At 50.2% G+C, this 24,594-nt stretch overlaps 1 protein-coding gene across 50 annotated transcripts in view; it reads left to right on the top strand.

Annotated features, from left to right (window-relative positions):
* The window catches only part of MAP4 (microtubule associated protein 4), a 154,449-nt gene that overhangs the window by 71,725 nt on the left and 58,130 nt on the right, over window positions 1–24,594 (top strand). For all 50 annotated transcript variants that reach the window (XM_035554473.2, XM_035554493.2, XM_035554489.2 and 47 more), the window contains 4 exons: window positions 19,991–20,122; window positions 22,931–23,041; window positions 23,613–23,741; window positions 24,355–24,429. In XM_035554473.2, coding sequence (XP_035410366.1) covers window positions 19,991–20,122; window positions 22,931–23,041; window positions 23,613–23,741; window positions 24,355–24,429 — 447 coding nt within the window. The remainder of the gene's footprint in view (window positions 1–19,990; window positions 20,123–22,930; window positions 23,042–23,612; window positions 23,742–24,354; window positions 24,430–24,594) is intronic.

The following is a 24,594-nucleotide window of genomic DNA, read 5'->3' on the forward strand; positions in this document are numbered from 1 at the left end:
GTTAAAAGCTGTGTGGTGAGGCCTAATGAGATTTTTCAAATGGAAACACAAAACCCTTTAGATTTTGTAGTGTTTAATATTCATTCTAGCGAGCCTCTGACAGCTGGATGAAGCAGCGGGGTTTTTCTAAGGCTTGAATTTCCTGAGCAAGTAGCTCTTACTTAAAGTGGTCAAGCCATGAGCTTGGGAAATTATATCTTAAATTCAATATTTTGGTGCATTTAAACCAACTAATCTATGAAGGTATGCTTCAGAAAGCATAAGGAAAACATGCAGATTAACATCTAATAGAATACGTAACCCTGTTTTCTGTCTATCCTTGTAAGTTCATCAGCTTTTACACAAAAACAGCTCGATTGCCATTTTTCAGTACTCTTTTTCTTTCTACCCAGCATATTTTCATATAGATAATCCTGTAGAAAATGCAGCTGCAACGTCCACTTATTTTAGAATGGCATTTTTCAAAAAACCCTTTGGGCAGGTAGAAGAGGCCCTGGGGTTTATTGCTGCAAACAAGTAGGACCACTTGCCCATCCTGCGTTAGCACCCAAAGATATGTCATGCTTTCATCCTACGCTTCTGTTACCCGATTTTCCTTTAATTAACTTGTCTCTCTGCAATGCGACTGCATGTTAAAAAGATGCTTTGTTTTCCTTTTTAATGCCTGGGACAACATCCTGTTTTTTTTCTTGCTTATCCTGATGGTTTATATTAAAACTTTTGCAGCGACCCTCTGGATTACTGGAACCGATACACTGCTCGTGCTCGCAAGACTTGTCAAAGGAAAAGAAAAACCGTGCTGTGAAACACACATCAAAATAGAGCTTTTTGAAGTATCTAAACATTCTATTATCATCTTTTTGCTAGATCTGGCTTAATTATTTAGCTTCATAAGAATTTCTCTGTAATACCAGATCAGCCCCGCAGCGCTGCGGCCGCACGTCCCCGGGGGAACCAGTGGCCCTGGGGGGGGTTTTGCGAAGGGCAGGCTCTCTTGTTTAAAGCTTTCTGCTTTTCCACCTCTTTCTCCTTTTCTAAAACCATGCCGTCTTCTTGCTTGTACCACCTGGTGTAATAGGGTTTTATCCTGCCTACAAAAGCTTTGGGAAGCAGTACATGTTGGGGTGTCGGAGTAGCTCTGCTGTGGTGTGGACTAAATGCAGCCCTGGGGGTGAGGAGGCTTCCCTCACGTGGGCTCCAGCTGCAGCTCGCTCTGAGGCCACAGCTCTGTAATCTTCTTCCATTTCAGCCCCATCACTGAAAATAGGGTAAGGCTGATTATATTGTGCATTTTAGCTTTTATAACTGCACCGCATCTGTTGTTATTGCAGCGTTCTCGTTTCGGCGGTGTCAGCTAGTGCCAGGGGTAACCTTGGGTTAATCTGACCCTTTCTGGAAAAAGGAAATCTTCCCATTACAAAGCATACCTGGACACAGCGGGGCCGAGCCAGAGACCCTTCGTGGCCAGCAGCGAGGGCCCATTGGCACCTGAGGGCGAGTGCTGCCAAGCAGTGAGCACTGGGAATTTGGCTCAGATGCTCGGTGTGCCAGGTGCTTTCCTTTCCTCACTAAACACCATAAAGCTACTCTCTGTGCAACTGTTTTTGACGAAGATCAGATCTCTTAAGTCTTTTATTAGCAATTCACTGAAACATAAATGATAAATATGCCCATCAGTAATCTCATTTTTGGCTGCTGCCGTGGTGCAGTTTGTGAAGCTAATTGCCAGCTCCACTGTTTGAAGTACGAAGCTTAGCTTCAGTAAAGTTTGTGCTTCTAAAACACAAGAAGGAGGCCTACAGAGGGTGGAAGCAGGGACATTGCCTGGGAGGAATACAGAGACGTTGTCCAGGCTGCCAGGGATCGGGTTAAGAAAGCTGAAGCCCTATTAGAATTAAATTTGGCCATTTTTAAAGAAGGAAAAAAGGAAGACCTGATTAACCACAGGCCAGTCAGTCTCACCTCTATGCCTGGCAAGATCATGGAGCAGATCCTCCGGGAAACTCTGCTAAGGGACATGGAAAATAAGGAGGGGATTGGTGACAGCCGACATGGCTTCGCCAGGGGGAAATCGTGCCTGACAAATCTGGTGGCCTTCTACAACAGGGTTACAGCACTGGTGGGTAGGGGAAGAGCAACTGACAGCATCCACCTGGGCTTGTGCAAAGCATTTGACCCTGTCCCCCGTTATATCCTTGTCTCTAAACTGGAGAGACACGGATGTGATGGGTGGAGCGCTCGGTGGGTAAGGAATTGGCTGGGTGGTGGCACTCCAGGAGTTGTGGTCAACGGCTCCATGTCCAGGTGGATATCGGTAACAAGTGGTGTTCCTCAGGGGTCAGTAGTGGGACTGGTACTGTTTAAACATCTTTATCAGTGACAGGGACAGTGAAACTGAGGCACCCTCAGCAAGTTTGCCGACGACACCGAGCTGGGTGGTGCAGCTGACACCCCGGAGGGACGGGATGCCACCCAGAGGGACCCGGGCAGGCTGAGAGGTGCGCCCGGGCCAACCTCGTGGGGCTCAACAAGGCCAAGGGCAAGGTCCTGCAGCTGGGCTGGGGCAATCCCGAGCCCAGATCCCGGCTGGGTGGGGAATGGATGGAGAGCAGCCCTGAGGAGAAGGACCTGGGGTGCCGGTGGACGAGAAGCTCGACGCGAGGCAGCGCTGGGTGCTTGCGGCCCAGAAACCAGCCGTGCCCTGGGCTGCAGCAGCAGCAGCACAGCCGGCAGGGCGAGGGAGGGGATTGTCCCCCTGTGCTCCGCTCTCGTGAGACCCCACCTGGGCGCTGCCTCCGTGGTGGGGCCCCCAGCACCGGGACGTGGAGCTGCTGGAGCGAGCCCAGGGGAGGGCACGAGGGTGCTCGGAGGCTGGAGCAGCTCTGCTGTGAGGAGAGGCCGAGGGAGTTGGGGTTGTTCAGCCTGGAGAAGAGAAGGCTGCGGGGAGACCTCACAGCGGCCTTCAGTGCCTGCAGGGGCTGCAGGAGGGCTGGGGAGGGACTCTTGGGCAGGGGGTGTAGGGATAGGACACGGGGTGACGGCTTTAAGCCATCAGAGGGTGGGTTTGGGTTAGATCCAAGGCAGAAATCCTTCCCCCTGCGGGCAGTGAGGCCTGGCGCAGGCTGCCCCCAGGAGCTGTGGGTGCCCCATCCCTGGCAGTGCCCAAGGCCAGGCTGGATGGGGCTGGGGGCAGCCGGGGCTGGGGGCAGGGGGCCCTGGGCATGCCAGGGGGTGGCGCTGGGGGGCTTTGGGGTCCCTTCCCACCCAAACTGTTCTAGAAGTTTATTTCATAAAAGTTAGCTAAATTATTGCTGACTGAATATCAGAAGAAAAAACAGTTTTTAACTCTCCAGAGTTATAAAACTCTGAAACAAGGCATGAGGGATGCTTGGGATCCTGCTCTTGGAGTCTGCAAAAATGGGAAGTTTGATTTTTATTGTTTTTAATTTGTATGGTTTTTTTTTTTAAGAGCGTGTTGTTCCTTGTTCCATTTCTGTTGATAAATACAGTGCAGTGTCTCCTTTCCTTCATGCACTGTGATAAAAGCTCACCTCGATGTGTCAGCATTGGTCCCACGTCACTTGAAGCCGCTCTTTTCTGCTTGAATGAGCAACGTAGGATCACGATTCCTGGAACAAGGAGATGCTGTGGTGTTTGAACATAAATCTGGCAGTAGTGAATGGCAAAATAAGCTGCTTACTGGAAAAATGCTGGGTCGAAATTGAGATTCCTTAACAGGCATCGATTCAGCACAGACAGCCAGATACATCTTCAGCTCTGCAAGATTAACAGCTCCCTCCGCAGCGATCGCATGGCTGGAGGGCTGCGGATTTTTCTGTAGACTATTGATGCTGTAGGCAGCTCTGAACTTAGAAATGACTTAGCATGGCCCAGAAGTGACATGAGGCTCTGGGAAGCAAACAGAACATGATTCATCCTCAAAAACAAATGATCTGGAAGGGTTGCTTGGCTTTGTTTTGTCGTGTAACTTACTGCATTATTTAACCTTCTTCCTTTTAACTAGAGCACGCTATATTTAATTTATCTAAAAAAAGAAAAGAATTTTCTGTAGCTCTGTGTGACAAGTTAGCTTTTCCTGTGCCCTCAAGGTTCGTCTGTTTTCCTGAAAGACACCAAGTCCTCAGGCTAAACTTGCTGTCTTCCCCTGCCCTTCCTGAATGCCGGGGATTTAGCAGTTACTTGCACTTAAGAGGATTGGTAATTTCCTCAGAGATGACCGTAGGATTAAACAATGGCATTTTGAAATTCTGGAGTCCTTTTTTTTCTGTGCAGATTAAAAGCTAGAATGCTAATATGTTAAATGGCTACCGACCGTGGGTCCAAGAGGAGAGTGCCCGGGTAGTTCATCGCGACGTCCCATGGCGAGCTGATGGGAAGGCTGGGAGGAGAACTCGTGTGTCCTGAGCCAGCCACTAAAATTACTGCTTCCCAACCAGAAACTGGCTGCCAGAGCATCGGGGCCTGAGACGTGACAGCGTTAGCCGGCAGAAAGATCTCCAGTCTGCAACGAAGTGCTGTATGAACTGCTCGGCCTTAATGGGATTCGGCAGAGGGGAAGGGTTAGAGGTGTCTGGGGTCTTGACGCGATGCCGTGTATTCTGCCCTAATTGGTGCACAGCTTTTTGTGTTTTAAAATCTTTTCTCGGTGCCAGTGAAAGACATGATGTGTAGAGTGAAATTCGCCAGTGGAGCAGAAAGTCTGAAGCTGTTCTGGTAACAGAGAGCAAGCACCTAATGCCTACCTCCAGCACGCGCTGACTGGGCTGCTCGGGTCAGTCTGGTGCATCTGAGGTGTGAAGTTAACATTTTTCTCTAAATCTGACAAAAGGTACTTCAGCTTCTTTATTGACAGAGCTTCTTTTATTATGTACGTGTGGCTATAAAGTAGGATTCTTCTTGTGTTGCAAAACTGCGGTGTTGCACAAACAAACCAAACCAAACCACCACCACCACCACCAAAAATCGGTTTGGTGTGGAAGGGTAAGTTTCTCAGGTTACTTTTTCAAACTAGTCTGGGTCAGCAGAGTAGTGTTGTTTACAGGTTGCAACTCCTCCGTTCTGAACGTTTGTGTTCTACAAACCATGGAGTTTGTTTGAATGTGAAGCTATATAGCACTGTGGTATTTTCAAGCCAGTTGAGAACACAAATCTGGAGTGAAATGGTGAAGAATGGAAAGAATTAGTTCCATTTACACAAAGCCATAGAAAAATACAGTCCCTCACTTAAAAGAGTCACTTTTTAAAAGTGTCCCCTGCTTGCTTACATGCTATGTGTCCATCCAACTTATTTTTGTAGAATATTTTTATTTGCAGTGTGTTTACTGTGAAATACAGTGGCAAAAGAAGGCAGCTTTTGAAATGTAATTGTTTATGAACACAACCCTGTCCGTTCTGTAAAACTTGGGCTTAGCGTGCTGGTTATAGCCCAAAACGGCATGGTTAAATTCTCATAATTTAGCCCAATCTGCTGTCCTGATCATTGTTTGTGGCAGCCACCAATCCAGCTGAGAAGAAAAAGTGGGAATTCACCCGGCCTGCTTTGCAGGGGCAGCGAGTGAAGCGAGTGTTGGAGCCGAGCTCCGAGGTTACGCGGCGGCGAGCCCGGGGCAGCGCCTCGTGTCCCGGGGTGTTCCCACGTCACGTCCCAGAGCTGCCCAGCGCCAGCACTTGCAGCTTGTGATTGAGACGCTGAAGCAATCATTAATAATCTTGAAGTCCATCTTTTAATTTAATAGCACTACAAAGTGAGCGTGAGCCTGGAAGAGTGTTCTCGGGTAATCAGATCCAGATCCCAGCCACTGCAGGGAGGGGAGATGTGCCTGGCTGTGCTCGGCTCGTTTCACTGCCTCCCTTCCCTGCTGCTTACCGAGAAAGCTTCTTCTCATTCCACGCTAAATATACTCTGGAAATGACACGAGCAGTTGTTCTCGTGCAAATTCTGGCTTGGAGTTTGGGGAAACGCTTCGGGGAGGTGCTCCCTAGCAATTTCCCTGGTAAATTTATGGAGAAAGATCTGTTCCCTGTTCCATTTTTTTTTTTTTTGCTAAGCGAAACTGTTTGAATTCTTGCTCTTTTCTTCATGGTATTCAGAACAGTTTTAATATCCACAGTCCATCTTCCAATCCCAGGTCCCCGTTCCCATTCATTTCTCCTGGGATGCTGGATGGAGCAGCGTGATGTGTTGTGCAGAAGTCTTGCTGTTGTCTTACAGGTGCCAGTGCTCCCGTTCTCTAACCGACATCCCTTCCCTGTTGGGGTCCTGCGTTCTCTCATCTCTTTTCATCACACAGCTTCATCTTTCTGTATTTGATTCGTGACCTCAGCCTGTGTTTCTCCTTGAAATCCCCGATCATGGCATAAATTCCTGCTAGGTCATGGTTTGGTCCCTTGCATGACTTTGAATTTCATAACGCCAAACTTTCTCATGTCTCCCGTTCTGATAACCAAAATCACCGACTTCTTCAGGATGGCATCCTAACACTGTTTGCTGACTTTATCTTTTAAAGTTATTTCATCAGCACCCTTTCCAATTTCTAAGCTTATAATAAAAAATGGTACGCGTGACTTATCCTGGATTCTCGACCTTCAAACTCCAGTGACTAGTTATGCTCCTCCAGCAAGATAATTCTCCTTTTGACATTGCCTAGCCACTTGTCATTTGGCCAATTCTTTATTTACCTTTATGTCATTTCCTTGTGTCTCCAGTTTCCCTAACATTTCCCCTGGCTACAGATAAAAATATTTTGCTTTCAGCTAAGTTGAGTCTTGCCTACTTACTTTGTCTAGAAAATCTGTTATGTTAAATCTGTTACATTAGCGGCATTCTGTTTTTCAGCGATGCGAACAGCTTGTCTTTCAAAATGTCACTCACATGAAAACACTTGGGTAAGGTTTTAGGGAGTGATCGGTGTCTTAATCTCACAACCATGACGACTGGCTCTGCTGAAGTAGCAGGGAACCGGGAACGGGAACGGGTTCTTCGGTAGCAGATCCACATGGGAGTCGCCCAGTTTGGTAGCTCGGAGTTGGTGAAGATTTGGTGCCAGCTGCCCAGAGCAAGGGGAAGAAATGTGTTAAAAAGAGATGTGTTGTAAGCTGGCCGCGGTTTCACGTGCCGGTGGTGCTACAGCTCACCTGGCGCAGCTCAGCACCGCTCCGAGAAAGGCCTTCAGTCTCACGAGGTTTAATTCTGAAAGGCGGAGTATTTGATAGAACTAAATGTGAACACACTGTGAGGCTCACAGCTATGTGTACCTGAAAGGTCTGCTAGGACTTGTGGAGGGGCCAAAGAACATGCAGGAAAGCAAATGCTTACCGAGAGAGTTTCCATTTAATATTAGCATTTACTCCTTTCTGCATTGTGGCAGTTCTCGTTTCTTGGAATTCATCTTCCTAATCAGCCAGGGAATTCAAGTTTTCAGAAGTGCTGCCACCATCTCCGCTGCTGAGTGAGCTTCTCCTGTCACTGCTGTAGCGAACTGATGGAGAGAGGGCACCGGGCTGCACCGCCGCGTCCCCGCTTTGTGCCCCGGGCATCGGCAGTGCTGCGAGGATGGCTGTGCAGACATGCTTCGGCACTAACTCTCGGTGAAGTGGGGGGACCTAACCAGGGCAAAACGGCTCAATACGTGTCTTGGAACACAGGATTCAATGCAAATTCTGTGTTTCAAGCCATACCTCCGAAATTTTGGGGGTGATTTGAGTTTTTTTCATTTTTCCTCTTTTTTCCTCCACTTGGGAGTGACCTCCTGCCTACCTGCGTGCAACAGGCCGGGAGTTTCTGCCTTCCAGGGGTGCAGCGGGTGCTGTGAGCACCCTGGTTATCAGCACTCGATAGTTGCTTGTTGCAGCTCCAGAGCACTGCCGCGGGTCGCGGGGCGCTGCCTGCAGAGCGCGGTGCAGCCGCTGAGCTGCGTCCCAAGGTCAGGCTCTGTGCACTCCTGTGTTTTTCCTAAAATGAAAACAAAACCGAAGCCGTGTCTGCCCTGACTGCTGCAGTGCCCCGCGGGGCCTTCACTGCGGCTCTCGGCACGGCTGGAGCTTCGCAGGCCACGAAAGTCTCCTGACAACCCTGGCGACGTCCAGTCTACTTACTGTCAGCCCGGCGGCAGCGCTGTCGCTCCCGCGTGGGCTCCGTGCCTCAGCCCCGACTCTGCCGCGCACGTCTAGGTGAGGCAGTTCGGTATTAGAGCAGAGACCTGGGTAATGTGGGTTTTTTTCCTTTACATCACGGGTCTGCGGTGTGTAGGTAGCGGCCACCAGCTCCAGCGGTCCTTCGCTTGGTGAGATGCTCCCCTCACACCCTGCTGCACTCCATCTCGGGTGGCTTGTCCACACGGATCAAGACACTCTGCTGGTCAGATGCACAGGGAGAGGACAGTATTGACAAGGTTTACTTAGCACTGCAGAACACCACTAACGTCTTTGTGAGGAATCAGAGAATTCCTAGAAGACTGGGTGACTTTTACAGGGCTGCAAATTACGGAGATTTCAAAGGAGCAGAGACAGCGTGTCGTTTGTCTCGTTCTCTAAGCAGCAGCTTCCTGAATAAGTACCTATAGGATTGGAGCTTCTCCTAGCATTATGTAAATGGCTTCATGCTTTGATGTCCCTCGTGTCATTAGTTTGACACTAGCTGGAATTAGTGGTCATAAAACTCTGTTACAAACGTGGCAGATTTCTCTTGACTGCTTCTGATTCCTCGTGTGAGCTCGCTGCTCTTGCCATGGGATTTTAAAAGCGGAAAGTAGGTCACCGCGATGTGTGTGAACACAGGCTGAGAAACAGGCTATAATCTCAGCATTAAACAAACATGACTGTAATGCTGAAGGGAAATTTTCTATTTTAAGCGCTTATTTCCATTATCGCCATCTCATTCTGCAGAGGAAGCATATGGGGACTTCTGTGGGCATGCACCCGCAGATGGGGTTCAGGAGGCAGTACCCAAGATGCACGCTGTACGTGTGCATGGATATTTACACATATGCATGTGCGTTATATGCGTGTCCAGGAGGGACAATAAATATCTACATTGGCGCTCCTGAACGGGACCAAGGACGGCTCCTCTGCACCTCGTGTGAAGCAGGCGGGGAAAGAGTGAAAGTACTGAAATATGTAGGTCAGAAGAAGCGAAGCGTCTTGCATCTGATCAGCAAACACTAATGGGTGTGGGGATGGAATTACTGATGTCTTGTGACTGAACCTGAAACAGTATTATATTCTAATTTTTTGGAGCTCCTGGAGCCCGTGCATGTTCACCATGCAATCCTACTGCTCGTGGCTTCCCTGCCAGCAGGTCGGGGCGTCTGGCTTTTGTGATAAGTGCTGCCTTCGGATCCAGGAATATCTGAAGTAAATTGTTTGGATTTTTTTACTAGGAGAAGGGCTACCAAGTGAGCTGCCGCTATGTCTGCTGCATGGTTTTGCTTATGAGAGCTGAAGGAAGATAAGGATAGGAGATAAGTTGGAAGGCAAATAAACGGGATGGAACCGGCTATTTTTAGGCAAGGAAAGGTATGAGCGGCAGGGAGAAAAGGGCAGTGAGCTTAAGGTTGTCTTGACAGTTAACTCTTGAGTTAAATCTGTTGGAAAAATGAAAAGAAAAATGCAAAACCGAGGAAGGCAAATTATTTGTGGGCATAGGCAAGGCATTCATAGACTCCTGCTAACATGGCTGTGTCGGGAGCTCCTGAAAGGGTCTGGAGAAAGCAGAGGCATGGATTATTATTTTTTAAGAAGCTAGGATGTCAAGCTTGAGAGTTGTGAGAACTATACAGATGAAGGTACAAAATGATTTATAGCTACTGAAGCACACGAGTCAAAAAGAACAGGCTTTCTGATCTCTTAGGAATAAACCAAAGAAACATCCACTGCTAAACAGACGGAGGAGAAAACGATGCCAAAAGGCTGCAGTATTCAGACCCTTGTCTGCTTCAGTTCTGGTTTATATTATTTGGTCTGGTGAGCAATACAGACCTCAGTGGGATGGGGGGAAGGTTCAAGCAAGTTTAAATCCGGGGCGTGCGCTGTGCGCGTGGGGCTGGGGACCGGGGGCCCAGCGAGAGCAAGGCCTACGTTAAATTCCTGAGAAGACATTAGGACAAATGAATCAACCCGTTCACAGCCACCTGGAGAGCAGCGGGGTGAGGAACAGGCTCTGGAGATGGTCCTTGGAGCTGCTTCTCTTCCACAAGGTAGCAGATGAGACGGGGCGCAGCACGGAGCCGGTGAGGGGGCTGCTGCCTTCCGTGCGGCTGCAGCTGGTGAGTTTGGGGTCGTGGAGACCTCGTGGAGAGATCTGGGGCTGTCCTGTGCCCTCCTGAGCTGGGAGGACAGCTCTCGAAGTGCTCCTTAGTGGGAGCTTTCAAGGAGCTGTCTGGACACTTCGGGTACGCTGTTGTATGGACCTCGTTTTGTTTGCACAGACTGACTTTTACAAGGGTACGCTTGGAGATGATACTCTTCCAGTAGGGCTGTAAGTGCTTCTTAAAGTTTTTGCTCTCCTCTCTGGCCCCGATTGCGTTTGAAGAAAGCATTAAGCAGAAGAGCACCTGGAAGTTGTCAGGAGAGAGCCCGGGATGATGGATCTCAATGGAAGGACGGCTCAGCGCAGCGGCGACCGCGTGCGGCGCGGCAGAGGCCGTTATTCTGCTCCAGTTGCTCTGCTGGCGACGTGGCCGGGCAGCTCTGCCCGCTCGCTGCCGAGCAGACAAACGCAGGAGTCTGGGGCCATGGGGAACACCTGATGTTTAACCGACTCCTTAAGGACATCTCAAATAGAAAATGTTTTTTTATGAAGAGTGGAAATTGATCAGTCTGTCTGGTATGGGAATGGGATGAGAAGAGGTCTTATGCTAGTAATGACTGATCTTAAAGATGAAGAAACGCTGTGTCTAGCTGAGGAGGTGTTTGCAGACGTGTTTTCAGACAGTTTGGGTATGTACAACCTGGTCTCAGTGCAGACGGGTAAAGCTTAGAGCAAGTTGAGTTCCTCGAGCCAAGTTACCGAATCATCATCGGGTGTTAGGTAGGGGATGGTTTCCTTAAAACCTCACTGGCTTTTTATATCTCAGCTATTTCTTAAACGTGTTCTCTGCACCGTGGATTTCTGGGGCTGGGCAGGGAGCACCATGCTTCAAAAGCCCCAGTCCCTGGGCAACCTGACCTGGTGGGTGGCATCCCTGCCCTTGGCAGGGGGTTGGCGCTGGAAGATCTTTAAGGTCCCTTCCAACCCGAGCCGTTCTGTGATTCCTCCTTGCAGAGCAGCAGAAGCTCGTGCCGTAGCTGCTGTGCTGCATTGCTGACATGCCAAACCCTCCTCGGCCGCAGCCCGGGCTGTGGCGCGGCACTCTCCAGTCCCCGGGGCCAGTGCATCATCTGGGTGGACCACGGTTCTTCCCAGCCTCGTGTCCCTGAGCTGTTCTCCACCCGAGAGGGAGGAGATGTCCTGCTCTCAGCTCACACCTCACCTGCTGCTCAACACAGCATCCGCAGATCCTGCTCACTGTTAGAGCTTGTTTGTTGCGCGGCTGGGGTTAGTGCGTCTCTTCTGGTAGTGTTTTCTCATCCTTCCCCCCAGGAGGCTTAGGGGACACCTACATCTCTGTTAGGAGGCTAGTTAAATTGCCCTGGAAGAAAAGGACTCCCAAAACCTGCCTTGGAAAGGAAAGGAAACCAAAGCCCTTACACCCAGCGGGGTTGCAGTTCATGCCTTCGTAGATCTGTGGTTGAAAGAGTTGAGCACTGAGGCTCAGCACCGACCTTCACTGACCAGATCCTCAGGTGTGTTCCTTGCTGCTTCTTCCCCTGCTCTCAAAGGCTCTGCAGCTCTGCGTCGTTTTGTGAGCCTCGATTCATCTGGAGCACGGTCGGTCTTCTTGAAACGTGCGACTGCCATGGCTGGGGTGCCGCTCCAGCCTCTTCCCCTACCCCGCTGCTCCGGAGCTCGGAAAGCTCCTGGAGGGTGTTGATGCGACGCAGCTCGGCATGAGAGTTCACGGCAGGGCAGGGGATGTTCATTTCAAACCAAACCTTTTTCTCTCAGCCGTGTACTTGCGAGCAGACCTCAGTGCTCAGCGCCTGGCCAGCACGGGGCTGAGCCTCGGCTGCAGCCTCCTCGCCTCTCGGGCTCCCCTTCGGCAGCAGCAGCTGGGTTTGGGCAGGCCTCTACGTCCCCCGGGAGCCCTTGGATCCCGCACTGCGAGTCTTTTGCCTCAAAATTTTGCTTTATTCAAGTTCATGAGCTTTAGGCGAAGCTGCCTGGTTAAAATTTTGAGAAAGGTTCTTGTAAAGACTCTTGAATTAGGAGGCTGGAAGGTGGGGGTGTTTCTGCCGACTCAGGCTTGGGTTTGTTCCCTTGGGGTTTCTGTGTGGATACATCTTTTATATTGTCTGCATGTTGTGCTGGGCCTACTGAACAGGTTGATGTTCTTTGCATGGCATTGGGTTGAAATACTCACTACCAGGATCTGCAGAAAGCCCTCAGCTTTCGGAAGGAACCCCAAGTCAAACAATAAACCTGTTTTAGTTGTGTCACTTGGCTCTCCAAAATCTCACATGAAAAAAAAAAAGGATAGCAGAGAGTAAAAATACTCAACCGTGCTCCAAGGGCCTAGTTTCCAAAGGCCTGGTGACACAGGCGGTGCTCCTGTAACCCTCCTCTGCCTTCAGACAGAAGTGTCCCTCTCTTAATTCCCTGCACAGTCACTCAGAGAAACACTTTATGGGGAGAAAGTCTCCGAAATGCAGCAGTTGTTTTTGCGTGCGCCTATGACAACGCTGTGGAAATAAACCTCGTTAGAGTCTTTTGTACAAAAATAGGACCTGAAGTGCCTTTGTTATAAAAAACTTGTGGAATCTGCCCGTAAGCAGATGGTCTCTCGTGGGCCAGGTATCTCGCTCGCAAACAAGCTCAGAAAGAAGTGTTAATTGCCTTTTCCTCCTCGAATCAGTCTATGTAGGGTGTTGGTGTTGCCTTTCCAGGTGCCTCGCTGGGTAATTCTTCCTTCCTCTCATCCTCAGGCCGATCACGTTAACTCGTGGGGACAAAGAAAATGCTGATCAGCTGAGGGAAGAGGAGGCTTTGGGTTTGGGCACGTTCCTTGTTTCCCTTCCAGTTTCGAGGCTGGGCACTCGAGGAAGCCTTGGCAGGGGGCGCGGGGCCGGCAGCGTGCGGCTCCCGGCACACCTGGGGCACCTGGAGAGCGGAGCCGGGGGAAGGCGCGCGGCGTCCGGAGCGCCGCCAGCGAGCTGCGAGCCTGCTCTGCTAACATCTGAGATGCGATAACAAATTACTCACTTCCTGAGCAGCTGACATTCCCCGCGGGAAGCAGGAGTCGGAGAACAAATAGCGCCGGCAGAGCAATTAGAGCCGAGGGTGGGAGGTGTGCTCCGGGCGAGCGCTGCTGCGTTCCACTCATCGCCAGGCGGTCGCTGCTGAAGGAGCGTCTCTGTTAGGAGGAGTAAGGAACGAAGCTACACAATAAGCTGTAACAAATGCTTCTTTTTTCTTCCTTCTTTCAGATTCTTTCATTTTTTAAAGGTAAAGTGAAAAGCTTGCGTTGAACTTCCAAGTTACTGACTTCGCATCTTGTAAGCTGGGAGGTGCCGGCTCTGACAGTCACGCACTGAGCTTTTTTGGCATTCCGGATTATATAACAGCAGGAAATTTCAGAAGGAAAGCAATAAAATGTTTCGTGAATTGTCAGCACCATCTGAAATGCGCTGCAGTTTCTGGTGGACCTTTTATCATCTCCTGATCTTTCCCCATCCAGCTCGGTGGTGGATTTTCATTTACTTCTCGCTGCAACAAAGTCCGTTTCAGAGTAATCTCAGCTAGATTGGGTTTTAGTGCTAGCTCCTGATAGGTCAGCCTTTATCGTTTTTGCAAGGACAGAATTTTTTCACTCCAAAAGCAACATCTGAACTGCGTGCAAGGCTTATGAGCCTGGGGGGGACCTCTCCCATCTGATGTCCAACCCCTCTGCTCAAACAGGGAGACCAGGGGAGGCTGCTTGGGGCTTCGTCCTGCCAGGTTTGAACCATCTCCAGGGATGGACACTCCCCAGCCTCTCTGGGCAGCCTGTCTGCTCTTCGGCTTGCCTCACCGTCTGATTTAAAACTAAAAATTCGGTGGAGTCGCCTGTATGTCAGCCTTGGCAAGAGGAAAGGCAGTGGGCAGAAAGTAACCAGCTTGGTGGCTTTGGTCCGAGTGAATTCCTCACCAGCAGGGTTCCCAACTTTGCTCTTCGTTAAATGCAATCGCTTCTTTCAAGTCTCTGAGTTCTTGGGTAAAAATGCAAGGACTTCTCTGGGTATGCTAGTTTGCATACTTCTCCGTGTAGCTGCTCGCTGTGTTTATCCCTTAGATTTTGGGGTATTTGTGAAGCTTGTCTGTAATACTCACTGAGAGGGATTTTAAGACCCTTCTCACTGAGGTAGGCAAATTTTGCTTTACAAAATAATGACAGCAATCATGAAATATGGAGGAGCTGCCCTGCAAGGTACTTCCCATTGCTGCGTAATTGGCCTGCACAGAGGGGGAGCGCGGAGCATCTTTGAAGAGGCACCGTGTGCCCTTTAGGGCCAGGATTTGGTACCTTTACCCTAAATAATGCATTAGTGTCACCGGCAAGAGAAGGGGGGGACCCCAGACCTCTGGGCTTCCTGCAGGGCTGTTACCTGCTGTTCCACATGTTGTCCCGTACAACCCAGTACGTGGCCAGTTACCGTAGTCCAGAGTGCATTTAAAAAGCAGGGAGGGAAGGAACATGCAGCAAACACCCCACGTGTCCGCGGGCTGGGGACCAGCAGCCGCTGGGGCCATCAGCTGGGTGCTGCAGCGCGGAGCCGGGCCCCCGCCTGGCGCAGGAGCCGAGAGCTAGGAGAGCAGCAGCGTGTGGGGACGGGCTCGTTCCCAAAGCCCTTCTAGCAGCACCAAGGTCCTCTTAAAGGCGGCGGGGTGTCATACCCCGTGGTCTTCTTGTGTGCTTTGTGATCGCCAGGAGCGTCTTGTGGTGCGTGGGTTATTGTGCCAGCACCGGGAGAGCTCTTGGTCGCAGCAGTTGATTTCAGCAAGCTTGGCATCTGTTTAGGGTACTGAACCAGCGCGGCGGTCTGGGCAAATTAGCTTTGGGATCAGCTATAGGAACGAAGCTCTTAAGCTTCTCTTGCCCTGTTTGCTTGGCGTGGCGCTGGCAGGGGCATCCCGTGGCTGCAGACTCATTAACTTTGAAGATCCTTAACCTCCAGCCAGGGAGCTGGTCAGTGACCTACCAAGATTAGCGGCTCCTCCGGCGAAAAGGCTTTATCGTGGTAATCCCCTATAAAAGAGAGCTCCTTGCCGCAGGTTGGCTGGGCGATGCCCGGCAGCCTGGGGACTTGGACGAGGAGGTTTGAGCCCAGCGCCTTGGGGAGCGTCCACGCAGGTCGCCAGGAGCGCGGTTTTGTACGGGTCAGCCTCGGGGCTGGTGCCTGTGACCGTGTGGTGTCGGCAGGTGCTGAGACAAACAAAGCGACGCCGGCAGCAGCCTTGCTGAACGCTCCGACTCTCTCTCCGGGACCAGCGGTGGGATCAGTGCAGGGGGAGCGCTACGTGCATGGGCTCCTTATTCTTACTTGCAGAAGCAAGCTCGCTCTGTAAGTACGCCGTAAGGGGGAATTTTCTTGAAATGAGACTTCGTGAGCTGTGCTCCTCTGTCGGTTTCTGTTATCAGTGGTTGTACCTGGATTTTCAGCTATGAGCAGAGCTTTAATACTCGATGAAGTTACAGGCTGTGGGACCTGTCACGTTCACGTTTAGCATTGAGTATGTTGTCTGCTGCCGGTACGTGTTCCTAGCACCTCAGGAGTGGGCCTCGGAAAAATTTGGCTGGTCGGTTGTGTTTGCTTCAGGCTCTTACCTGAAGCTCACATGTGCATGCTGTGGTTTTTAGGAGGGTGTGCAGAGCTGGGGGTGGAACTGGAAATCCTCTTTCTGCAGCCGTTGGGGCCCTGTTTCTGCCATCGCCTTCCTCGCATTCGGCCAGGCTGGTGCAAACGAGGAGGAGCTGAGTATCGGGACGGGGTGGGGATGGATCGGATGGGAAGTGCCTGCTTCTAGCTGCACGGCGAGTGGTGCCAAAAACCGCTGTGACTAGGAGCAGCGAGGGGTTTGTTGCCGTGGCTGGTTGGCCGGCGAGCAGCGTGCGCGCTGCCTCTGTTCCCCGCGTGCCCTGGTGCTCGCAGGACAGCTCGGAGGTAGCCACGGGGTGGGTGCTGCCCTCGTCCCGTGCCCGTGGCCTGGCTGCCTTCAGCACTGCTACAGGGGTTTGATGCCGTCTGATGTGTTTCCCTTTACGTTTCCTTGTGTCTGCTGTCTTACCGTCCTGCTTGTCCCTTTTCCAGCAAGGCCCCAGCTCTTCATCTGAAGGCAGGAGTGCAGCCTGTCTGTTGAAACAAAGCACAAGCCAACCCAGCCAGCAACCAAAAACCCAACCAAACAGAGGAAGCTAAGGCAGTTTTACTTTGGCTGACCCGTTGTGACCCTAATGATGCAGGCTGTGTCGGTGACAGGCAGGTGAGGCCCTGGGGGGGACAGGCTTGCCACAACCACTCGGGGTTCGACCAGCATGCTGTACAGTCGAGCAGACTTAGGGGGCCCTGATCCAAAAAGTCAGCTACAGTCCTCTTTGAGAAAGTCGATGTCAAATTGCCTTTGGGCTCCCAGGCCCCTTCCTCACGCCGTTTTTCTGTTTTTCATGGGTTTTGTAGAGAAAGGAATGGCGGCTCCTGTCCTGAGCAATTCACAGCAGAATGCAATTAAACCCCTTGCTATCGTATCTCTCACAGTTACAGATAACGGTGCCTCTTGACGCTTAGAGGGACGCTTTCTCTTCCAAGCACTTTGTGAATTCAGTGACCAATGTCTGTTGTTATACATGATTTCCTCTGCATGCCTGGCGTCACTGTCCTGTGCCGTCCCGTGCCATCCTGTGCCATCCTATGCCGTCCTGTACCTCCTATGCCGTCCTGTGCCATACTGTGTGTGCCCTCCTGTGCCCTCCTGTGCCCTCCTGTGCCGTCCTTTGCCATCCTGTGCCATCCTGTGCCGTTGGAAGCTGGCTGGGGAGCTGCTCTGCCCTCGCCGCTCGAGCCAGCCGTGCCAAACGTGGCCAGGCAGCAGCAGAACAGCTAAAAGGCACTGGCAGAAAAGCAGCGAGCGCTTGCCAAATCAGCTCCGCTTTAGGAAGCCTGTAGCATCTGCAGGGCCGTATCACGGGAGGTAGGAATAACTCCCCTGACGGTCAGAAATTGGATTTATTCAAAGACAGTCCTTACTGCTTTTTTTTTCGGTGGTGTTTACACAGAAGCGAGGTTGTAAAAGGTCCTGTCCTTAGATATTAGAGTCTGAATTCCCATTCCCCGGCCTTCAGAGTGCTGTAAAGGTGACGAGATAATTCCGTGCCGTTGCGGTACCGTGCCTTCTGCACCTGATGCTCCGCAGCAGGAATTGTCCTGCACAAGCCCCGACCGGTGCTGCTGCCCGAGTCTGCAATGAGAAACGCTCGCCCAGTGCCCGGTCCTGCTCACCACGCTGCAGTCCGTGTTGAAAACAGCTCCCAAATTCTGCTTTCCTCGGGAACGTCTGCGCTCGCTGCCCAGGCGCGTTCGTGCCAGCGGCTCGCAGGAGTTCGTCGGCTGTCACCCGAGGGATAATGTATGGTCGAGCTCTGGGGCTCAGTTATATGAGAGCAAAGAGACCAAGCCACCTTCTTCCTTCTTATTTTTTTTCTCAATCCCTTTGTTTCATTATTATTAGAATTTTTACAACCTCTCCGTGAATCTCTGTTCGACCTTGCCATGAATTGTGTGACCAGCTGCTACTGCAGACTTCTAGAAGAGGTGCTGCTTGGCTTTTTTATTACTATTTTTTAGTATATCAGCATTGTATTTTTTTATTATTTCTTCTATTCTGTTACTTCTATGTGCAAACATTGTTTTTGCTTTTATTAACTGCAGTTTTGCTCTGAATTAGGGGGCTTTTGGGGGGATCTCTTCCTCTGCATGCAACCAATGTCCTTTCCTGAGCTGCAGCCTTGCGAGGGGCATGGTTAGCCTAAGCAAAGGGAAGAGCACTAAAAGCATACAGAGGTTTACTGGCAAGAGAGTGTAGAATATTGCATTAGGTGATGAGGGGAGGAGTTTGTGTATTTTTTTCTTCTAACTCCTATCCAGAGGAAACTGGAAACTGCTTTGGAAGTTTGGTGGTGTCGACCTGATAAATTCAGGTCTCCTTAACCCGAGAACTGATCTGAAGAATCAGGAGTCTGGGAGCTTGCTTGGAGCCTTCCTCCTGCATTTGTCGTGCTTGAGAGCTTCAGGACTTGTGTTAGTGCGCAAGAACCAAAACCAGAAGATCTGGAAATGTTTTGAACAGCAGCTGAAACAACCGTGCTTTCCGCAGCAGTGGCTGGTTTGGCATTACCTCGATGCCAAACGCTCCTGCTAACCTGAGGTGTTGCTCAGACCTTGCAGGTGCTAGCTCATGCACGGCGAGTTTCGCCTGCTGTAAATGCCGATAAATCCCTTAAACTTAAAAATAACTTCCCTCGTCCTGGCCACTGCCGCTCGCTGCCCCTGCCTCACTGCTCTGTTGGAGCGATTTGAAGTTGAAGCTAGGGCAGGATCAGTGGAGGCGTGTGCCCGGTTCCCTGTTATCTGAAGCCACCCCCAGTGCTCAGCCTGTCCACGACTTCATCCCCAGGCACGGCGCTGGCAGAAGCATGGCTGGGGTGATGCAGATGTGTCCGTGAAGGCCCAGCACCGAGGAGGAGGAGGAGGAGGGGGAAGAGGAGGAGGAAGAGGTGGAAGAGGAGAAGGAGAAGAAGGCGGAGGAGGACAAGGAGGAGGAGGAGGAGGACAAGGAGGAGGAGGAGGAGGAAGAGGAGGGCAGCAGAGGCTCTCAGCTCGCAGCTGCACTTCCTTGCTCTGATTCTTACATGTATTCCAACTTGTCATAAGGACATCAGAAAAAGATGACTGCGTATCCCCAATATTCCTCATGACAGTCCAATTTAAACAATTTTACCTCCTGTAGTCTAATTTCTTCTTCATTTCCATGTATCTGTGCGGGGCCGTCTGCGGGATGGAGCGACCCCGAGGGCCTGGCCCTGGGGCCCAGAGTCCCTGGCACGCACACGGCCGGTGCCAGGCCGCGAGGGCTGGCGTCTCAGCGTGGGTCTTCCTAACGCGGGCAGCAAAGGAGGATGAATATTTTCCTCGGCCAGGTGGAAGCCGCCAGGCTTCGATGTGCCGTGTGTTTCGGGCCCGTGAACCAGGGGGGATTGGGCTCAAGTGTGAGATGAAGATACACAAATAAAGGCCCTCGAGGCATTCAGGGAAAGGTTATTCCCTTAAATGATCTGGAGTTTGTCCTCCTAGAGGAATACAGAGCAAAAACTCCGTGCGAGTGCTGCCTGTCTGTGGTGTGAACACTTTTATAAATACAGCCAAAGGCAAAGCATCAAACGCGATGCCTGTGCGGGAGAGAAGAGGCCGTGACCTCCCCTCCTCCCTGGTGTGACCGGTGAGTTGTGCTCAGTACTTCTGCATCACAGGCGTGACAGCTTCAGTCAGCTCCTCGGGGTTGTTCCTCTTCTTGTGAAAAATCTCCCTAAAGATGAGTGCGAGAAGCTGATGTGAATGTCCAACACTGGAAAAAAGGCAGTGTCGTGCTGTGCGAGTTCTCTGTCCTTGGTCATACTGATCAGCTTGACGTGGTGTGTATTAAAATGCAGAAAGTCCCATTGTTCTGTAAATTATATTTAAGTATTTGCATCAAAGCAGTGGAAAATGAAATAATCATGAATTCTGGTTTGGCCCATAGTTCATGTTACCTGTTGGCCTTTGAATGTCATCATGTGGTAATGAACTCTAAAAGGTTTGGGTTATTGTTTTTTTTTGACTGTGCCATTTTCTTCCCTAATTTCAGTGTTCCCAGGAGAAATCATGGATGAAAAGCTATCCTATAAAGAATTTCTCGATCGCAATGACACCTGGGCGATGGACGACAGAGACCTGTGCTTTGAATCACAGCCGGTGTTCAAACCCATGGAGATGGCAGGTATGCCCGTGTTACTCCTCCAACTGCAGCACCTGCAAAAAGATATCTTTCACCCCATTTTCTCTCATTTTTGACAAAAAATTATGGGCAATCAATTGCTAGTTTTTGAGGGAACCAAAAGCAGGCTACCCAGATTGCAACAGGCCATCGGCTTGGGAAGGAGACTGGCTGAAACGGGATGAAAGCTAACTTTTTTGTGATGGTTTTGAACATTGTAGACCTGCTTTCTAAATTATTTTCTTGCTATCTGAATCTTGTATTTACTAAGAGATTCTGTGAGAAAATTAGGTGCTGTTACAATGGTGAGAAATGATTCATGGAACAGCTGGAACAAAAGAACCACTGGTTTCTGAAACACAGCTTCTCCCCCCGCCCCATTGCTTTGTTAGGTCGGAGAATGGGATGGTGATGTAGTTACTCAATAGCCAGATGATAAAGTAGTTGTTTAGGGCAATTTAAATACCTAGCTCATTCCCACATCTTCTCTTTGCTTAAATGAAGCGAGTCTGTGGGTTATTTATTGCAGAAAACCACATGGCCTTAGGTTTCACGTCCTTAGAGTATCTCGTGCACCTGTACGTGCCTGGGTTACCGTGCGTACCGCAGGACCAAGGCATTCCTCGGGACTGCCCTTCCTGGTGCTGAGTAAGCAAGAGAGGCAGCTTAACGATGGATAGATTCCTACGGCTGAGCAGTGAGAGAGCAGACAAGCTTTAAGAATGTCAGCAGGAGGGAAAGAAGTGAACAGCAGTCTCATAAAAGTGTATGGGTTTATTGCATATTTTTATTCAGGCTCTTTGTAGGCTAATTTCCCTCCAAAGGCGAGAGTTCTCTGGCCACGTGTGTAACAGGTCTCCCAACCAGCACTGCTGTAATTTCTCGTTCTGCGGTGAGAAGCGTGGTGAGAAGCTCAGTTTTGCTTCTGCAGTACTCTGCTGCTTCTGTGCAGCTTAAGAAGCGCGTGTTTGAGCCTGCTCGCTGCTCCTTATTGCAAACACCGAGTTAGGGTCTGGTGCTGGGACTCAGCCCTGTGAAAGCAATGGTTAGGAGCAAAATTTAACAGATATATTTATTTATATCTATCTATCTCACACTACTTGTAATAAAAAGACTTGTTTAAAAATGTTGTTATAGTGCAGAGCGAATGAAACTCAAGCATTGCCTGTTTGCTTGTGAGCCTTAAAATGCTGTGAGGCTCTCAATCAGGAGCATCCCATGACTCATTACTGTAGCTACAGGTAAATCACTGAACATGAGGAGCTGCATCTCTAATTGATCTAAAGTAACGTGCTTTCATTAGGCCAGGATCAGCAGCAAACTCGAGCTGTGTCTCTGAGCAGCAGTGGCTGCGAGTGGCCGTGGAAGTGAGCCGAGAAGAACTTTTCCGAGGTATTTTGTCCATCTTACCTCCAGCTGCCTGGAAAAAACCTTCTCAGTCTTAACATTCGTCTGCCTTCATAATATTATAAACAAGCAGCAAGTTTGGGGCAGGTAGAGAATTATTTTGGACCCAAGGATGGATACCTTACTGCGCTGGCCGGCTCCCACTCGTGCAGTTTACCCTTGCCGTGCCCCTCAGCTTGCAGTCGTGGGGCGTTGTGCCGGGGGCTCTGCCTTGCTGGCGGCAGAAGGGCCCCGCTCACCTGCTTTAGAGGGGGGCTCAGGCCCCCACTGGGATCTGGAGAGGACAAGAGGAGCCCCTCCATGCTCCCTGGACCCCGCAGAGCAGAACCCGGGCAGCCCCCTCGTGCTGCATCCAGCAGCTGCTGGCACCGAGGGAAGTCCTCAGCGTCCCTTTGAGCCTCTCAGTCGGTTTTGGTTGGAATGCTTTTTAGGTTTTGTTGAATTGGAAAAAGGCAGTTATTTAGTCTTGGTAGTGCTGTTGTAAACAGCTTGAAATTAACATTTTCTAAAATTTACTCTGAAGCAAGACATTGTCTCGGGGTCTCAAATAGGCTGATAGATTTCTCAAAGAATTCGTGGTGCTCACCCAGCGCTGACATTTGGGAGCACAATGAACACTCGCGGTTTTGCTGTCATCCCCTGAAATAGCATGTCTGATGAGAGACCACAAGAAGCCTTCAGCTGAATCCCTTTTAATTGTGCTTAACCTGAAGAAAGCTGCGCGGTGTCTGCACATCGGCGTGTGGCGGCCGCTTCGGGAACCTGGAGTCCGTCCCCACCTTCCCGGGCAGCCAGGAGGAAAGGCCCGCGGCAGGGGTCGAAGCCTCCCGTCGAAGCCTCCCGTCGTGGGGCTGTGCCCCCTGGGGAGGGATGGAGCACTGGTCCAGGCTGGTGAGATGTGCTGGAAGTCACTGGTCACAAAACACCACCGGGGGCTGTGAGCCGAGGGCAGTTTGTCTGCGAGGGGAGCGCCACAGCTCCTTCCCTTCGCCTTGCTCTTGGCTGCAGTAAGGCCAGACCCCGGGGGGGTCGTCTTTTCTTCATCTCCTTGTCAGCGAGGCTCTCTGCTCTCTGAGGGACGGGTTTCAGTCAGGAATCCATCTTATGTACCACAGGAGGAGACAGGTTCTTCGTACGACTGTTAGAATCTACATTTCAGGCAATTTTCCATCCCATGCAGTCTGTGCAACTGTGTTTTGCTGTTGGGCATAAAGTCTAATTAGGGAGGTGTTCGTGCCCAATAAATAGTCTTGTAAGCAGCTCTCCCTTGGAAGTCCTTCACTCTGCCGTCGCATCGCAGCAGTGCTGGTGTCGGGTGCATCCCATCGCTGTTTTTAAATAACCTTACGCCACATCGTATCTTCGACGGTGCGGTAACACTGGCCTCGTTTTGTGTCCCCGCAGACCCCTTCAGCATGCACCGAGGGGAGAACCTGCCTGATTTGTCCTTTCCTGCTGACATGAAGAATGTGCAGCTCTTCACGGACCATGTTGACACTTCCACAGACATCCATGGTGAGACATCCGCAATCCCTCCTCAGCATCTGTCCCTGATGGTCTTTTTCGGTGTCTTCTCCATTGACCTTCACGTACTGAAAACTATTAAGCTGATAAGTGCACAGACCATATAATCTCTTCACATGATTATGTTTTGTGCCTGAAAGACATTCCGGTAGCTGCTTCCAGGAAGGTTTTTTATGTTTTTTGTTGGTTTGTTTGTTTTTAAATATATTTAGGCAGAAGGAGATGGGGCATCTAGACAAGTTGACTTGGGGCTGGAGTTACGAACGGCTCTTGCCTTCATGGCTAAAGACCAAAGCTGCAGGAACTTTTTCCACCAAATGGTCTTCAATGTTCAGGCTATTGCAGCTTAAGTGGTTATTAACGAGAATTCATGGGAGCAGAAGCAGAAAGCAAAAGGCAAATAATTTGTATGTATTTACTGTCTTATCTTGTTGGAAAAAAAAAATAGATGTATAGTTCACAATGCAACTTGTAAAGGGGAACTACTTAAGAGAGTTGCTTACAAACTTTATCTAAAATGACAAATGACACATGACTGACAAACGGCCTTTTACTTCATTAGCACCACATGGATCTATGATGGTACCTGAACAACCTTTCTTGGGATCTCCCTATTGTCCTGCAGAGGTTCTTGACCCATCAGCCTTTATGGGCCTGGACTCAGCTGCAGAATTTCTGCAAGACAATGCAGGTAAGAGACAGATGTTTTGCTATTGCTGTCTCACTGTAGTTGGCTTTGAAGGATATGCAGCTAGAAAATCTTTGTGTATTAGTCCTAAAGAAACTTGGTGGGGGAATTAATGCATAAAATGAGTCACGATTAGAAAGTATCCTTTTGGAAACATCATTTCCTAGATCATGGGAATGTTCTAAAGATACTAGGGGATGAATGTGCCATTGAGCAAAGAACCTGCTCTGTCAGGTCCTGGGGTAACTCTTCTCTGACTGATGCAAGCTCAGACTGGTTATAATCACAGAAGAACATGATGTTATGATAGCATTCGTAGAGTGAACTAAGTTACCTGAGAGTGAGGTCAAAACAGCAGCAGAGTCAATACCCTGAGCAAAGAAGAAGGAGACATTTCTTCTCAAAAAGAGCAGTCAGGCATTGGGACGGGTTGCCCAGGGAGGTGGTGGCGTCACCGTCCCTGGGGGTGTTCAAGGAAAGGTTGGACGTGGTGCCTGGGGACATGGGTTAGTGGTGACATCGGTGGTAGGGGATGGTTGGACCAGGTGATCTTGGAGGGCTTTTCCAACCCCTGTGATTCTCTGTTAGTGACAGGACTAAATGTGTTTTTCCGTAGTGCCTGAAGAACATTGGATGGGAGCTCAGCATGATGTGAAGGGACCAGATACCTCTTTCTTTGTTGAGCCATCAGGTAAAAATAGTTCCGACTTAGTCTGCAGAAACTGTCTAGTTCCTCTCATTCCTAGAGTTTCTGAGCAGCAGAAACAACTTGTGTCCCTGTCTGCCTTTTCAAGAAACAAAAAGCAGTATTGGAGTGAAGTGGGACCTGACCAAGAAAAACAGTATTTCTGGTTCT

This window comes from Cygnus atratus, chromosome 2 (assembly GCF_013377495.2).
Source record: "Cygnus atratus isolate AKBS03 ecotype Queensland, Australia chromosome 2, CAtr_DNAZoo_HiC_assembly, whole genome shotgun sequence".
Classification (NCBI taxonomy): domain Eukaryota; kingdom Metazoa; phylum Chordata; class Aves; order Anseriformes; family Anatidae; genus Cygnus; species Cygnus atratus.